The sequence below is a fragment of the Alternaria dauci genome, chromosome 1 (genome assembly GCF_042100115.1).
Source record: "Alternaria dauci strain A2016 chromosome 1, whole genome shotgun sequence".
In the NCBI taxonomy this organism is placed as follows: Eukaryota; Fungi; Ascomycota; class Dothideomycetes; order Pleosporales; family Pleosporaceae; genus Alternaria; species Alternaria dauci.
The window spans coordinates 2,690,833-2,708,122 of record NC_091272.1 but is presented as its reverse complement, the minus strand read 5'-3'; the positions used below and the strand labels follow the sequence as shown (position 1 = coordinate 2,708,122).

Sequence of the window (17,290 nt, the reverse complement as noted above, 5' to 3'; positions counted from 1 at the left end):
CCGTACACGTTCTCGAATTACGCAGGTTTTGGCGCATTCCCCGCGTTCATGAATGCATTGATATGCTCATCAGAAGGCATCTTTTCCAAAGGAGTGAGCCAGCTCTTGGCCTTGTCAAAGCTAGAGACTGCCTTGACAAGCTTGATGAAGAGCTGGGTGTTCGTCTTGTCGACACGGCCCTTGAACTTGACGATGAGGTTCTGGATGTTCATGCCCTGGGGCGGCAACGATTCGTAAATCTCCTTGGCAGATGGCAGAGGAGGTCGTGCTGGAGCTGCGGAGGGACTACCCGCACGGCTACCGTTGGCTGCCGGACTACCTGCACGACTAACACCAGGAGTACCGCTGGGAGATCCGCCCATCATGATGCGGCTCTTGTCCTTTTTGTCCTTCTTGCGCTTCTTGCCAGCGTCCGTCATCTCGCTGTCGCTACCAGAACCAGCGCCCTTGAGATTGCCAAGGGTCGATTTCCGAGATCCATCAGCTAGTTTATCATGCTTCTTCTTGTGCTTCTTTCGCGAGGACTCGTTGCCACTAGCTTCTGACAAGTTGGGCGAACCTGGCCGTTTCTTGCTCTTGCTGTCGCCAGACTTGTGGTTTCCTGAGGGGGTGTTGGAGCCTTTGGTCGACGTACCAGAGGGGACGTTGCCAGCCTCTGGAGCCTTGCCATTTTGCTCGGCCGCCTTCTTCTCTGCCTCCTCCTTAGCCTGCTGTCGCTCTGTCTCAGAGTCAGTGTCCGATTCGCTTTCTGTAATGTACGGGTTCTCTGGGTCGCTGTCAAGGTAATCGTATTGCTTCTCGCGCTTCACCAGGGCTTTCCGGGTCGCCTTTTCCTGGATCCTCTTCTCCTCGGCCTCCTTGCGCTCTTGTTCTTCCTTTATGGCAATAGCCAGCTCATCTGGACGATCCCAAAGAGCGGCCTGCAGCTGGTCTCGCTTCAGCTTTTCAGCTGCCTCTTTGACGTCCTGCTCTTCACCTTCGAAGAGACCATTCAGACCCTCTTCGTCGTCGGCGAAGTCTTCCTCGAGATTGAAGTCGATATCGTCTGCGTCAGCTTCGCGCTTGACGAAGCCGATTGTATCGTCATCGTTGCGTTCTCGCTTGATGCGGCCTTCGTCGTCTGCGCCACCACCCACGCGGGTACGGACTCCACTCCACATCCTGGCATTGTTTTCTGCGTTGGCGCGCTGCTTCTGACGCTCTTCAAGTTCGGCAAAGAACTTGGGTCCGCCGCCTCTCTCAACCTTGGCCAGGATCTTGTCCAGGTCGTCACTGCCCGTCTTGACCTTGCCCTTGACGTTGAAGCGATACCAGCGTTCCATGGGGGCCATTTTTATGGCTGTGCTTGGGTCGCCGGGGCGAGTAGTCGACAGCATGACGTGCGTCTCTGACAGCTCTGACTCGTAGGTGCCGACCCATGTCTGTTTATTCTCAAAGTCCTCGAGATGCCACGGCAGCGTCTCCTCGTAGCGCAGTAGCTGGCGCTTCTTCGCCTCTGGAGTGTCGTCGGGGCGGTACTTCTGCTCCGTCTTCTTGTGGAAGGCAGGGGGCTTCTTCATTCCGGTTGGCGCGATCTTGGCCTGGTTCTCCTCGCGAACCTTGCGACGCTCTTCCTTCTGCAGTTCAATGCGCTCGCGCTCCTTCATCTCTTCCATATCCTCCTTGGTGTCCTCCTCTTCGTAGGTCGACCCCATGCCGCTCGGAGGCGCGCGCGGGTCTCGGCGGTGGAGCTTGATGGGAGTCTTGAACTGATGCTCGTCGGTGATGTCGACGTGGGTTTTGCTATGCAGACGCATGACATGGTGTCGCAGCTCTTTCAGATCCTTGCGGCTCACGATGAGCGGGAAGACGCTGGCGCCTTGGTCGAGGAACTGCTGTCGCAACGCGTCTTTGGACTGGGTTCCATCGTTGGCGGGCCCTGCGGCGGGCTTCTTGGCCTCGTTCATCTGCGACAACGACACCATGGGCCGGGTGATATTCTGCAGCGGGCGACGGGGCTTGCGCAGGACATCGGCCTGTGGGCGCGGGCGACGGCGACGAACAGGCGGCTGCTGCTGGCCATTGGCAGCGACGGGCGCGTTGGCGGGCGCGCTGGCGGGCGGCGGGTTCCCGTTCATGTTGCCGTTTGTAGCGAGGGTGGGTGTGTGGGGGATGGAGACAAGAATGAGAGACGGTGGGTGGCCGATAAAGACTGTTTGGAGACTCAGTCGCCTTTGTCCCGAGGAATCGTTCTCTCCACGGTCGAAGCGCACTGGGAACGTCACAGCTCTGCGCTAAGCCCTTAGCGCGCCAAGACCGCTCACAGTGAAGCCGCTTGCCCCATCTCCACCTTCCAGAGAGCGACACCATGACTGGACTGCCATTGTCACCACCAGCCAAGATCCGCCTCGTGCTCGCTTCCGGCGCCACGAGTTAGCCGTTGCAGAAGCTGCAAACCTCCAGCCACGCGTGCCATCGCACAAAAACTACACTGCGCTTTCATACCACTGCTATCAATGGCCTAATCATTTTGGCTACGCAAGATATTCATGAGTGGTTGCCTAGCCTGGCTCGTCATCGCAGATGCGCTAAGAGATCCACACATTGGGGCTGTTCAATCGCTTGCTCCCAGTAGTAACCGCGAAAACCACCCCGCGCCACACCAAGCAAACTCAAAGAAAGAATCCCGAACCTAGCTCTGCGAAGCTACGTCCCGTGATTGCCAGTTTGGCCTTGAGAGGAAATCTTCTACACTGCCTGGCTTTTACTGCTGGACTCTGCAAGACCAGATACTCAGCCCACGACTTTATTGCATCGCAAACAAGTCTACACTGACCCGAAATCATGGAGCAGGAGAATCCATCGCAATCCACTGGGCTGGAGAATCAGTTACGCAATATGATTCTTGGTAACGTCAACATAGCTGGTGGACAGTCCAGCCAAAATGTCCCCTCAGCACATCGTGGACGCGGGCGAGGTCGTGGACGAGGACGTGGGCGTGGGCGTGGAGGTTTCGATGCCGTCAACAGCATCAACAGCAATGGCCAGAATCAACCCACACCAGATCAAGCCCAAGCATGGCGCACAAACACTACCGCCAACACGGCTCCAGCCCGAGGTGGTGGGAGAGGAGGCCATGTCCCTGGTCAGCGATATCAACAATCTACTAGATACGCCCCAAACCAGCAAGGTCTAAATCCGCCTCAGAACGGTTTACCAGCAGATCATCGACAGTATTCCTCGCAGCCCTTCAGGCCTCCCTACCAGCAGCAGAGTTTCAATGCAACTGGCACACCACATTCACAATCCCCCAGTATCCTCCAGCGACCCCATGACAACGTCACACTGCCAGGTCAAGTTCCAGTAGGCCCGGCATCATCACAGCGCCCTCGTCCGCAAGGCCCATATGCACCACGACCCATGAATCAGCCACGCGAGAACCCTATGGCCCAGATTGCACACTTGGACGAGCTTGCGGCGGAAGAGATTCCAAAAGTAGAAATGTCCATGTCCGAGTTGGAGGCCAAGGAAAGTTTCCGGAAACACCTGGAATTGATCATGCAAGAGGCCTTTGCTCGAAACTACACTGGTGATATTGCGACCATTTCCCTAGTAGGCTTTGGAAGTTTAGCTTCAGGCTTTGGCATGCCCGGCTCAGACATGGATTTGGCTGTAGTACCAGAGTGGAAAGATCCAGCCAGGGCTAGTGATATTACCATTGATCGCGGTATTCCTCGTCTATTGGAACGAGCGGTCCTCGACGCCAAGCTCGGCGGCCGTCTGCTGACAAGGACAAGAGTGCCTATTCTAAAGATATGTCAGACGCCGGACGAGACCTTGTACAGAGCTCTCGCTGAGGAACGCCAGAAGTGGGACGAACTTCCAGAAGAAGAGAAGTATCCTTCGGACTTACCACAAGAATCTATTCAGGCACCAAAGCCGTTAGTGGATGTTGATGGATCGAAGGCTCAGGCCCAAACAGATAGCCCAAACTTAGTTGACGACTTCCCCACATTGGGGACTGCGCCGAAAACCAAGAAACAACAGAAAGCTCCTACAAACGTTGAAGTTCCCCAGGAAAGCAAATCTGCACCAGCCACCAAATCAGAGGATACCATCAGCAACGGGACTGATGACAAGGCCAAGAAGGATCAACATAATCGTCAGGAGAAGCAGTGGTCGCGAGAGAAGGTTGTTGGTCCTCTCGACTTCCCAAAGACAGGTTGTGGAATCCAGTGTGACATTAACTTCGAGAACCCGCTCGGCATCCACAACACCCATATGCTTCGATGCTATTCGTTAACTGATCCACGTGTTCGGCCCATGGTTCTCTTTGTCAAGTCTTGGGCCAAGCGACGTAAGATCAACAGCGCATACTCTGGCACTCTCAACTCTTACGGATGGGTGCTCATGGTACTACATTATCTGGTCAATGTCGCGTATCCACCCGTATGTCCAAACCTTCAACTCTCTGTCCCGCTCCCAAGCGACGCGGAAGCCCTGGAGCAGTTCTCCAAGCATACAACTATCGCAGGCTATGAGGTACGTTTTTGGCGCAATGAACTGGAAATTATGCAAGCCGCACAAGCTGGTCGCCTTTCGCGAAATACTGAGTCGATCGGTTCGCTGCTACGTGGGTTCTTTCAGTACTATGCTTCCCTTTCAGGATACAGCTATGGTCTCAGGCCTCCCCAATTCTACTGGACCAACGAAGTCCTCTCCCTTCGGACGCCCGGCGGTATCTTGTCGAAGCAGGGCAAGGGCTGGGTGAGTGCGACGACCAAGATTACAGCCGAGAAGAAAGTTACCAACCGGTACCTGTTCGCCATTGAAGATCCTTTTGAGACCGATCACAATGTTGCAAGGACGGTCACTCACCGCGGTATCGTTACGATTAGAGACGAGTTTAGAAGAGCATGGAGGATACTCAAGGCTATCGGCCAGGACGCTGAGCCAGAAGGCGGCATCTTCGACGAGGTCGTGGAGCAACCGCCTGCACCGAAACCCGAAGAGGTCCAAAAGGGCAATATGGAAAATCTTGGTGTTGGTGGGGAGACGAAAGGTGAAAAAAGTCCTCAAACGATTGGGGTGTAAGAGGCCTATTTCGCTTCCCGGCTTGGACAAAGGAGAATTTCATGATACTGGCCATATAGCAGGCTGTTGTATTAGTTGCAGCATGTGTGTTTAGTATCGGAAGGTGTGCAACGTGATATGGCGAACGGATACTGATGATAACGACGATATATGAGATGACGACTTCATAAGATAGATGCGCCAAGTAGCTTGAGTATGCTCTTAGAAATATCATGCATGCTTCACTGTATGACCGGATACGTAGAATCAATCATGATCAAATTCGCGATCGGGACAAACCCCTTCTCAAAGTTGAAGCCATTCCTCCCACTCCTGCTCCATCTCGAAGAATGCGCCAAAGTCTGTGCTAGCAGAATCCTCCTGCATTATGTAAGAAACTTCTGAACAGTCCTGGTACGCCGGTGGATCGAAGCTCTGGCCGTTTCCATAACTCATACCTGCCGAGAATGACGAGGTAGAGCTAACACGTGCTCCAGATGGCTGTGCGTTGTCTGCACCGTCATCTTCCAGCCCACTACGCATTCTACCAAGAACAACATCTATAGCATTCAAAGCTGTCTGAGCTTCTTTCGAGAACGCCTTTTGTGGCTCCCATATCCTTCTCGATCCCTCGAGCGCCTTTGCACTCTTCATAGCGACTTCTCCACCGCTTAGCCCCTTCTTAACATCATCGTCCAGGTTGAAACACAATACAGTCGTGGCAAGCAAGAACTCGGATTGGATTAGCGAAAGGATCTTCCATCGATCAGCATGTAACATGCGCCCCGGCTGGCACTGCTCGAATAGCTCAGCCTGGAGTTGTAAGATCTTCGTAACCGCATTCACACAGGTCGTATGTGAAACGCTGTACTTGTCATTCACCTTTGCGAGAATCATAAACTTGCGATGAAGTGTAATCTGCGCATGGTGGTAAGACATTGCCATATAGAGACGGCGGGTGATGAGCTCGGCACCGTCTAAGACGGACTGTTGCATGGATTTCAGCTCGAGGATAGGAGGCTTCTGTGCGTATGCGGTATTGAGCAGTGCATCTAAACGCATTGCTTCCGCGTAGTCCCGCTGCTTGTATGACGTCGTGAAATCGCAGATCATGCCGTAGACGGAAACAATTCTACTCTTGTAGACCAGAAACTGAGCAAGCGTGTGTTCGTTCGGTGGTCTAGTGGGCGGCAATACGGTAGATGTATCGTCGAAGTCGTCGTCAAGAAGGTTACCAGGTTCGGCTGTGTCGCATTGAGTCTCTTTGATGATGCGCGGAAGGCCGACCTCAGAAGCAGATGCAGTGTCGAATTGTACGAGTATGTACCAAGTCCGCCGACGCATTTCTGCCTCGTAAACACTCATTTTTGGAAAATGCGAGCCATCGCGATGATAGCCCATCTTGAGCGCTACACGTACAATGACGCCTGTCAATTGCCAGCGTCCGTGTTGTGTGTCTTCGCCTTGGATGTACTCAGTTTGTAGAAAGGCCAAAAGAGCTTCGATAGTATGTGGTGCTCCCTTCATGTAGTTGCCTAGTCTCAGGCACTGTATCATCTTCTCTCGTGAGATTATGACTATGCTATGATATTCGGCTGCCGTAATCTCGTCAAGCAAGCCTGCGTCGCCATTGACGAAGAGCGTGCAATATGCCACAGTGTACATCATGCCGTATAGTATGGTCAGCCACATGATTGGTGTCGAAAGCGGGTCCTCCCAAAAGGCCTCGTACTGTTTGAAGAAGACCTTCCGATGGATAACAAGAGAAACGGGCATATCGGCCCATTTGAAGTATTTCCATATCATACTGTCGACAACGATACGAGGCGGAATTGCAGCTATGATGTCCATCTTCGAGGCTGGATATGTCGGAAGAAGAAACAGATCGTTGCCAGGAAGTACCGGGTGAGTGTGAGAACCTCCAGAATCTTCCGAATGTTGCTGCATCATGTCTTTCAGATCACCAATCTCATCGAGGATGGCTTTCCAGTGATCACTCTCTACGTAAGAGGACTCACGGTTCTCCAGATTCATACTCCCAACTTCGTATGTGAGAGGATCTGCATCAGCCGTGTGACCAGTGGCCATGGGTAACGGCACGCTTCCAGGTAATGGGGCCGAAACCTTGCTTTCTTGCTTATCAAGTAAAGACCGAACCATTGATTCGAGTTTGTCGATTCGTTCCTGAGCCGCCCTTTGCGTCGCAATCTCCATTGGTGGGTCTCTTTGTGAAGCTCGAGGAACTTGAGACAGGGGAAACGTACATATCGTTGCCTTCCCTAGTCGGATGCAACTTCCACATGGCTTGTTGCGGTCGCAACGGAGTCTGAATGTGTCAGCAGCAGTGGTTCAGTATAGAGAGATCAACGGTTTACTCGCTTTCGCTTCCGGCAAAAGTCGCAAGACAACTGAACCTTCTCTCGGCCTCTCATCCTCTCTAGTAGCCGTGCGGACGAAACGGGGGAATCCGTCATGTCCGCGAGTTGTGTCTCTCTTGGTCAGGAGATGGGAACCGAAAGGAGTCTTATTCGAATTGTGAGCGCGCCCTTCGACAAGGCTTGCGGGCACACCAGCCACTCACCATGTGCATGGATCATGTTTCCATTGCAAAATGTACACTACATCGCTCATTGTTCCCGTTGGGGGATGTAAGCGTCAGTGTACTTCAGACGAGCCTGTAATGTTCGGTGACTGGAAAGCGGGTCCAAACGGACGTCCGCTTGATGCTGATTGGTGCATTGCATCTCGTCCTTGAAAGCACATAGCAGGCAGACATGAAATCCAACATTAGATAGCTGTATAAAATAACCAAGCAACTGGAATCTCGAAAAGCTGCAAAGAACCACACATTCCATTCTCTTGTCATTCGAGATCTTGAGGACACGTACTTACTATTCCAAAGACCATGTCTCATACAATGCCGACCAATCTTGCAGCATGGATACCAGCACCCAAGCAAAGGATGCAAGTCGCAGAAGCACCATTTCCTACACCTGGACCCGACGAAATCATCGTTAAAAACCGTGCCGTAGCAGTCAACCCTGTCGATTGGGTTTTGCAAGACCAGGGCACCAGTATGGCATTTGGTTGGATCAAATATCCCTTCGTCTTTGGGTATGATGTCGCTGGCGAGGTAGTCCAGGTTGGAAACAAGATTGCGCGGTTCAAAGTAGGAGACCGCGTCCTGGGTCAGGCGCACAGTACCGACAAGACCATCAACAGCGCAGCATATGGAGCATTCCAGCTGTATACCATTCTACTCGAAAGGAATACTTCGCCCATTCCGGATACTATATCATTCGAGTCTGCTTCAGTGGTGCCGCTGGCCTTCACCACTGCTGCAGCAGGACTATTCGAGAAGGATCAGCTGGGCCTGCAATATCCTCAGCTTGATCCGAAACCGACCGGAAAGACTGTTCTGGTATGGGGAGGCTCGACTAGCGTGGGCTGCAACGCGATCCAGCTCGCTGTAGCTGCCGGGTACGAAGTCATATCGACATCTTCTCCAAAGAACTTTGACCTCCTGAGATCGCTCGGGGCCATCGAAGTGTTCGACTATAATGACCCTTGTTCGGTCGACAAGATTGTTAAGCTCATGGAAGGAAGAGAATGCGCGGGTGCCCTATCCATCGGAGAGAATGCAGTGTTCCGCTGTCTGGACGTACTGGGCAGCTGCAAAAGCGGCAGACATATCGCGACGGCAACGTATCCGATCCCGGCCCAACCGAAACGCTTGGTCGCGCTGCAAATCGTCTGGAGCTTCGCGACTTCGATGATCTCTATAATCCTCAAATCAAAGCTAAGGGATATCAAAACGACTTTCATATACGGGTCAGTAGCACACAGTCCTGTCGGTGAAGCCGTGTATGCCGATTTCCTGCCTGAAGCCCTCGCGATGGGCAAGTTCAGACCTGCACCGGAGCCAATGATTGTCGGAGAAGGGCTAGAAGCTATCCAAGGAGCGTTGGACATACAAAAGAAGGGAGTCTCGGCAAGAAAAGTCATTGTAAGTCTCGGTTAATGCAAGGAGTTTGTGTACTTCTGGTCTGTTGCTCTTCTCCGTATAACGACGATACCTTCTGTACTGTGCCTAGACATGTTACTGTAATTAGACCTTGTTTGCAGCCTACAAATCTTGTTAAACCAATCTAGCTCGGTTTTTCCGAAGCGCAGAATGGGTTCGATGGTTAGACACAGAAGCTATGAGTTCTGGCGGAGTTGTTCAACACCTGGAACGCGCTACTTTAGTTCACCCTTTTGCATCCCGCCCTACGCATCGTCCTACCTCCGGAGTCTTCGGCTTTTGGCCAAGACACGGCACTGTCGCGTCTCGCCTGATCTTCGTAAATCTTTGTCTTTTCTCTCCATTATGCCTGCACGATGTCGAGAAGGTGCAGGGAGTAATCAGTATAGGCTACCCAAGCACACGCACTGTTACTTCGATAGTGGTACATATCCATTGCCAAAAGATGCATCGGACAGTGCCAGTCTTACATGCACTGCGCAACTTACAGCTTGATATCAAAACTTGTCCCGCACCCACAACTACTCGTTGCCCCCGGTATACCTGTAATCTTGAACTGGCTCCCTATTAACTCCATCGTATAGTCCACCGTGCTTCCATTCAGCAGCTCCAGGCTAGACTCGTCTATAACAATCTTCTCGCCCTTTTCCCCCTCAAATATGGTGTCTTCCTCGGTCGCTGGGTCCTTTGACAAGTCCGTCAGGTCCATAAGATATTGGAAACCGTGACATCCGCCGCTCTCGATGCTTACGCGCAATGCGAGGTTTGGGTTGTTGTCGCCTGTAGAGATCTTCTGCAGCCGATTCGATGCACGAGGTGCTATGGAGATCAACATGGGATTGCCGGAGTCATCGGTACGTGGGTTTTGGATTGGTCGGGCGGGTTTTGCGGTGGAGGCGTCGGATGATGTGGCGAGACTTCGTCGTGGTATTTGTTGTCGTTTTGGGAATGAAGATATCTGTGCTAGAGTATTCCTGAGCATGCCGCGTGGAGATGAAGGCGCAAGAAAGTCGAGGTATGGCGACTGCGAAGTGGCGCCTGAGGTCACCCTGCTGTAGGCTCGCGTGGACTGGATCGCGGCTGTTGTAGGATGGGCAGGTGTTTTTGTCATTGTCCTCCTCACTATCCGCAGGCACGATGCGCACATGGTTGAAGGGGACGCCATTGTTGCGATATCGAGGTTGTGATGAGACGAAGGTTCACGAGTCTGAGGTCATAGCTAAGAATGTCACGGCCAACGAGATCCAATCAGACGCGCCTATCAACTAAGAGTTCTAGACCGCTTAGTCAGGCAAAGGCCCCCCACCATGTGCCGCCACCATTAATCGTACGAGCTACCAGACTGTTCCAGTCTTACCCACCTGAGCTATTTACTTCTCGTGCGTGAACGCTCAATTATAGCGCCAGATCATCTCTGCATAAGTTTCTCATTGTTCCATTCCTGGTAGTCTTTTGTACATGACCAGCGACGATGCCGAATCACTACAACGCATATCTCCAAGTTCCACGCGCGGAACTTTGCTCCGAGGAGTTCGCGAGGAACGAAGACAAAAAGGATGGATTGAGCAAGTTGAGGAACGAATTTGTGATTCCAAGTAAAGGCGACTTGAAGAACAAAAAATTCGGATTTCAGCCAAACGGACAGGCTGCCACTACGCGCAAAGAGGACAGCGAAGAATCCATTTACTTCTGCGGCAACTCGTTGGGACTTCAACCAAGAAGAACAAAGGAATACATCAACCGCTACCTTGATACCTGGGCATCCAAGGGTGTGTTTGGGCATTTCACGGATTACGAGGGAGGATTGCCGCCATGGCTACACATCGACGACGCGATCAAAGGCCAGACAGCGAAGATAGTCGGCGCACTGCCCACAGAAGTCGTCATAATGGAAACTTTGACTGCAAACCTGCATTTGCTGATGGCGAGCTTCTGTGAGTGTCCCTATACAAACTGCATGTGAGGCATGCACTGACTGTGTACACCCACATTTAGACCGACCGACCAAGGACCGGTACAAAATCATCATTGAGGCGAAGGCATTTCCTAGTGACCATGTAAGCTTATGCGAACATGCGCCCAGCGCGTTCCAATATTGACTTCTTTGCAGTATGCCGCTCTGTCTCAGATCGCTCACCACAACCTCGATCCATCTGCACTCATAACCATCGATCCGCCCTCTGCGTCCTCGCCTTACCTTTCCAACGAACATATACTCTCAGTCATATCGCAACATGCGCCGACGACCGCACTGGTCTTGTTACCTGGTATCCAGTTTTACTCGGGCCAGTTCTTCGATATAGAGCTCATAACCCGCCACTGCCGATCGCTGGGTATCACTGTAGGCTGGGACCTTGCCCATGCAGTTGGAAACGTGCCACTGAAGCTGCACGAATGGAATGTTGATTTCGCAGCATGGTGCAACTACAAATATATGAACGGTGGCCCCGGCGTTATTGGTGGACTGTTTGTACACGAAAGGCATGGAAGAGTGGACGGCACGAATGGCGCAGCGAGTAACGCAACAGAGCTTACCTACCGACCACGACTAAGCGGCTGGTGGGGAAGTGATAAAGATAGTCGCTTCCGCATGGAAAACAAATTCGTGCCAATCTCTGGAGCGAGCGGCTTCCAACTGAGCAACCCCAGTGCATTGGACATGACATCTGTCATGGCTAGCTTGGATGTCTTTGCTTTGACGAGCATGGACGCTTTACGACAGCGAAGTCTCCGGTTGACTGCATACCTCGAAGCGCGGCTACTACAGTACAATGGAGGAGAGCCACCTTACAAGATTATCACACCTGCGAATCCTGCAGAGCGTGGTGCACAGCTCAGTGTGCTTCTAAACCCAGGACTGCTAGACCAAGTCCAACACTACATCGAAGAACGTGGCGTGGTAGTCGATGAAAGAAAGCCTGACGTGCTTCGCGTGGCGCCCGCACCACTGTACAACTCCTTCCACGACATCCATCGCTTTATCACTGTCTTCCATGAAGCTTGTCGTATAGCCGTGAAGGGCGCTGGGCAGAAGGGTGCACACAACAGCAAAGTCCCTGAAGGAATCGCGAATGTATGATTGTTCAGTGCGACATGTTACGCTGTACTTACTCATTTTTTGAGAGCGATTTAATTTATAATACTAGTAATATGTATACCCAAGCAATAGCAATTTTCATCACGTCGTTTTCAAAAGGTTGATCCAAGGGAACACTATGTGTTGAAAGTATATAGTTGAGATGAAGCTGTAATATTCTTACTGCGTAGGATGTAGGAAGCACTATTCACAAGTCTCTCACTCTGCTTTGTGCATTTGTTGTGAGGTTGAACAGTATAGTTGCTCGTCATAAACAACACGATGCAGTAGATATGGTCATGATCTAAAATCAGGTAAAAACCAACACTCGTCTGGGCCAAATGCCCCGACATGTATCCAAACACTCTAAACTCTAAGCCTTAAGCGCGAAAGAGAACAAACTGTCCATCTGTACCCATTGCCTTCCATTCCTCTCCAGCCATCGCTCTACCACGCCCTTCAGCGTACCAAACCTCTCCCTGTTGACCTCCGCCAGCACCTTCATCTTCTCTTTCCTCTCCATGTCTTCTGCTTTCACACCACCATCCATCTTGCCGACGCGATCGACGTCAAACAATGATTGGTAGTACAACAGCTGGTTCCACACATCGCGTTCCTTGATCTCGTAGCTCATCTTGCCTAAGCAGTCACGAGCGAGGCCCTTCGGACCAAGACAACGGTGTCCGTAGACAGATATACTGCGCGTTCGGTTTGAACATTGGGGGTCGTCGCAAAGAACGTAGCCGGCGTAGTATGAGGCGAGGACTTGACGAATGGAAGATTCTAGCTGGGCTACCACGCTGATGTTTTGTAGCAGCTTGCCGCAGCCTTCAGCGGGACATTGTATACCACTGTGCGAAACGGTCTGCAATGATGCCGCAGTTGGTGATGTCGAAGAGAGACCCTGGAATGGGAATACAGTTGTACATTCCCGGCAGCGCAGCCACAGTGGTGAGCAAGATTGGAAACGTACGGAATCTGGAATTTGCGACTCAAGAGGATAAATCTCAGTGTCTTGTTGTGCGCCTCCAGAAACGGTGCTAACGCGATATTTGGAAGTATCGAGACCAAGACATGCCGCTAGGAGAGTGACGTTGGTTCCACTGATAGGGGCGCAGAGACGTTCTACCGGTGGTAGAATCTGCTTATGGAGGTAGTAATCGATATCTGGTTTCAGTCCACTGTCGGCTTTCAGGACTTCGTCAACTGGATAAGCGTTCTTTGCTGCGCTTTCGGCTGAACCAGACGATTCACCAGTAATGATGAAGCTCATGACGTCCTTGGCCTTGACGTGTTTGCCCTTAGCCTGAAGGCGAAGTGCGACCTGGACAGAGGGCATCGAGTTACCATTGGGATACTCCTTGGGGTTCTTTCCAAGTTGTGTGTATATGGTGTACTTCCGAACTGGCACGGCGTACTCGCGCATCTGTTTGCTCAGCTCACGGAGGTGATTGTGAATCTTCTCGACGACCACCTCGGGGTCTTCACCGCTAAGGAGGAAGTTAAGCAGTTCCCTGCAGCTTTGTTAGCAAATCATACCAGACGTTCGCGACGGCAAAACTTACGTCGACGTTTCCTTCGACAGGGCACAGTATTCTCTGCGTCTCATATCGAGACCCTTGACTTCAAGTCTCTCAATGTACTTGCCATCAACAGGGACCATGTTGATAGCGGCATACTTCTTCTTAGCATGCAGTAAAATGCGACGGAAAACGTTGTCGATATCAATCTCCAAGAGTCTGTAGCTGTCGTTGACATCCCTCTTGAACTCGTTACCCAACTTCAGCGCATCTTGAATGTTGTCGACGTTGGTGTTGATCATGACGGAATCGGTATCACCATAAATTACGCGCAGTGCCTTTTCCTCGGCCATGTCCTTGGTCTTGCGAAGAATCTCACGACCCTTGTATGTCGTAAGCATAGCGAGTGGTCGAGCGTAGAATCGAGATTTGGTATATCCCAAACATCCGTACATAGAATTGGCAGTAAGCTTCAGCGCCATTTGCTTGATATCCCAGGTGGCCAGCTCGTCGGGTGTGGCATCCTTGGCCTTCATAAGCTTCTTTACTTCGCGACGACGCGAGACAAGCGTAGCAATAAGACGAGGCAGAATACCCTGCTCTTGGTTTGTGGGGACTTCTGGCACCTTGTCGTCGTCCTCTGAAAGATCTGATCGCTCCACCGTCGTGAAGCAAATGTTGAACTCCTGGATAATACTGGGGTAGAGAGAGTTGAAGTCCATGACCAGAATGAACTTGTCGTAGAGGCCTTTCTCGGGTTCGAAAACGAGACCACCTTTGAACTTGTCCTTCTTTTTCGCGTCCGCACCTTCTTCGCCTTCTGCCCCCTCTTCCTCAGCTTTGACCTTGCTCTTGCCCCACTGTTTGTCGGGGCAAATGTACTTGTTCTTGTGGAACTCGTGCAGCAAAATGTACTCGTTACGCTCTGCGCGGGTTCCACTCAGTGTTCGGGCCCATGAGTTACCCGCCAAGTTGGTGAGAACCTTGGTGAGTGGGAGCATCTGCACCTTTATCGCAATGGCAGCGATGAAGTACGCATCAGCTTGGCAGTGCTTAATGTAGTTGAGAAGACCCTCCTTTGTTGTCGCCCAGGTCTTCAGTGCAGCTTCGTTATCAAGCTCTTCACGTCGCTTGTTGAGTCCAAGCTGAACCATCTCTTTAAGACTCCATGACTGACACTTTGGCATGAGGGATTTTCCGAGGTCGTTAGCCAAATCGCACAGCAAGCGGCCAGATGCGAGTTGCTTTTCAGCAAAGAAGCTGCCACCGCCCTTGCCCATACTCTTAGGCCAATCGCTTCTCTTAAGCCGTCCGATGCGGTGCCATCCCGGGGTCTTCTTCTCTCGCAGACGGCTTAGCAAGACACTGTAATCGACATCGTCTAAGCGATGGCCGACAAGAACATCCGGATCGTGCCGCTGGAACATCGCCATCAGCAGACTGAGAAGTTCTTGCTCTGTCTTCTTCATGTACATGTTGCCTTTCACTTTCTCAACTTCTTTATCGAAGCCTATTGGGAAAGCAGAGCCATTCGGCCGCATGATCGTGAAGCTTTTGCACTGCATTTGGTCGACGGGTGTAGTGTCAGTCAGAGAGAAGTTATCGTAGATCATAGCACTGGCCACTAAGATCTCCTGCTTGTTGTCCTTGGCATTGAAAGCAGTTCGCAGGGAGAGACTCATAAGAGTCATCGGAGGCGCGTCCAAATTGTCCGACGCGCTCGTGACGGTGATGTTGTTGGGTTTGCTCACCAAGACTTCGAGCTTACACCAAGAAGCGTTGGCAACAGCAGCGAAGTCGGGAGCGTCAATTTTGAGCCAGCATGGTCCCATGACGTTCTTCCAGAGAACAAACTGCTCGAAGAGCGAGGTGTTGGTTCCAAAAACATGTGAGAATGTTTCTCCCTTCAGATCAGACGCTAATGGCATTTTGTCATATCCATAAAGGAGCTTGAGGTAATCGGCTTCTTTGGGTATGTCGGCCAGCTCGAAAGCGTACTTCCTGGTACATGGCTTGATCTTGTGCAAGTTTACGCGGTGCTTGCTCATGATGGAGTCCACCTCGTCCGATACGTCACTCAGACCAACCTCCTCGTTTGTGGTTACTCCTCGGACGTGACGGTACTCCCGGGGCAGAAAGTACAACTTTCGGAGGATGTTATCGACCTTTACAAAGCAACTGACATAGTTGCCTGACTTCTTGTCCTTGACTTTACCAAACAGGCACAAGCTGCCGTTGATTTCAGTGTAGTCAATCCAGAACATGCGTAAGCTGCCGTCCTCTTCCAGCGCATTATGTGGTTGTATTTTGCCCATACCAGTAGTTGCAGGAGCAGGACTACTCATGACGTTGAGTTTGCTAGTAACATCGTTCCACGAAGAGGCATCGACAGGTCCTGTGGAAGGTCCAGCAGGTGAGCTGGCGGGTGCGGGGTGGTCTTCTTTCTTGATCTTCGATATCGGTCGTCTGCCGGCCATGTTGACGCTGGCTGTTGGCACACCAAGATGTGTTGTGGGTTGAGTCACCTCCATGAGGTCATCTTCTTCCTCTTCTTGTTTGATCGCAGGATGTGCTCTTCGTTCTACGGCTTTGGCAACGGGTGATGATTGTAGTGGAAGGTCGCTCATAGGATGGTCGTCGTCCAGTATGGGAAGATCGTCGTCATCGACGTATGCACTCGCTGCCGGCGGTGTGTCTGGCATGTGTGCGTCTGAATCGTTGGTCCGCTTCGTTGCCGCAGCCGACCGGTTCTCTGATACAGGAGGTGACAGCACGCGTGTTTTCCTTCGTGCCTCGGTCTTGACGGGACGCATTCGGTTCTTCGAGGAGGGAACGGGGTTTGTGTCGATCTCGCCCAGTAGGTCCTCCATGAAGTCTTTGTCGGCTGCAGTGACAACAGGCTGGATGTGTTAGCATTGGCTCTGAACGAAATCATGCATCCAAAGAGCCTACCTTCGCCTTTGGTGCCTTTGCAGCATTCTTGGCACTGAAGTACTTGCTAATGCCATTGTCTATCTTTTTTCGCTTCTCCTCGTCTTCTTCGCGTTTCCGCTTGGCTATGACGTGTTAGTACTACTGTTGGTGGGCTCTGGGTACATGATCTCATACCAGCTTTGCCTTTAGCAGGCCGCTCGTCTTCTCCTTCGCTGTCTGTGGCAGCATAGTGGTATTGACCCTGGCCTTCATCCCACTCCTCTCGGCCGTCATCGACATATCCCTCGCCCTCGTCGCCGACAACGAAGTCATCTTGATCCAGCCTTCCCCGCACGATTTTCTTGTAGCTCTCTTCGTCGACCGTGTCGTACAATTGCTCTTCTTCGGCGACTTCGTATGTGGACAAACGCGTCTTGCCCGCCGCGCGGTTCGCTCGCAATTCCGCTAGTAGGGCAGCGCCGGTCTTCTTCCCTACACGCGACATGATGTATTATAATGGATAAGTGATGTGAGCAAGAAGCGAAGTGGAGAAATTGGGTATCTGATGCCGTCGTGGGCGTGTTTGGAGGGCTGGCGGGACGACAGATTGAAGTGCAGGAGCGACGCGCTAGTCGACCGTGCACGCGACGCGACAACCCATTAATCACGCCAAGGCGCTACCCTGATTGGGCCTTTCTATTACTT

At 51.9% G+C, this 17,290-nt stretch overlaps 6 protein-coding genes across 6 annotated transcripts; 3 read left to right on the top strand and 3 right to left on the bottom strand.

Annotated features, from left to right (window-relative positions):
• Nucleotides 1-17: 17 nt before the first annotated feature.
• ACET3X_000832 (uncharacterized protein) lies at nt 18-2,117 on the bottom strand (the record flags this gene model as incomplete). Its single annotated transcript, XM_069448171.1, has 1 exon — nt 18-2,117. One exon carries the CDS (start codon nt 2,115-2,117, stop codon nt 18-20), a length of 2,100 nt encoding a protein of 699 aa, XP_069311074.1.
• Nucleotides 2,118-2,823: 706 nt separating this feature from the next.
• On the top strand, nt 2,824-5,073 carry ACET3X_000831 (uncharacterized protein; the record flags this gene model as incomplete). The annotated part of the gene is made up of 1 exon (XM_069448170.1): nt 2,824-5,073. One exon carries the CDS (start codon nt 2,824-2,826, stop codon nt 5,071-5,073), a length of 2,250 nt encoding a protein of 749 aa, XP_069311073.1.
• Nucleotides 5,074-5,358: 285 nt separating this feature from the next.
• Nucleotides 5,359-7,266, bottom strand: ACET3X_000830 (uncharacterized protein; the record flags this gene model as incomplete). Its single annotated transcript, XM_069448169.1, has 1 exon — nt 5,359-7,266. The coding sequence occupies one exon, from the start codon at nt 7,264-7,266 to the stop codon at nt 5,359-5,361; it is 1,908 nt and encodes a 635-aa protein (XP_069311072.1).
• A 691-nt stretch (nt 7,267-7,957) lies between these two features.
• On the top strand, nt 7,958-9,073 carry ACET3X_000829 (uncharacterized protein; the record flags this gene model as incomplete). Its single annotated transcript, XM_069448168.1, has 1 exon — nt 7,958-9,073. One exon carries the CDS (start codon nt 7,958-7,960, stop codon nt 9,071-9,073), a length of 1,116 nt encoding a protein of 371 aa, XP_069311071.1.
• A 1,474-nt stretch (nt 9,074-10,547) lies between these two features.
• On the top strand, nt 10,548-12,155 carry ACET3X_000828 (uncharacterized protein; the record flags this gene model as incomplete). Its single annotated transcript, XM_069448167.1, has 3 exons — nt 10,548-11,010; nt 11,072-11,133; nt 11,187-12,155. 3 exons carry the CDS (start codon nt 10,548-10,550, stop codon nt 12,153-12,155), a joined length of 1,494 nt encoding a protein of 497 aa, XP_069311070.1.
• A 370-nt stretch (nt 12,156-12,525) lies between these two features.
• Nucleotides 12,526-17,090, bottom strand: ACET3X_000827 (uncharacterized protein; the record flags this gene model as incomplete). The annotated part of the gene is made up of 5 exons (XM_069448166.1): nt 12,526-13,056; nt 13,126-13,666; nt 13,718-16,572; nt 16,625-16,728; nt 16,781-17,090. The coding sequence occupies 5 exons, from the start codon at nt 17,088-17,090 to the stop codon at nt 12,526-12,528; spliced, it is 4,341 nt and encodes a 1,446-aa protein (XP_069311069.1).
• Between the last annotated feature and the right edge of the window lie 200 nt (nt 17,091-17,290).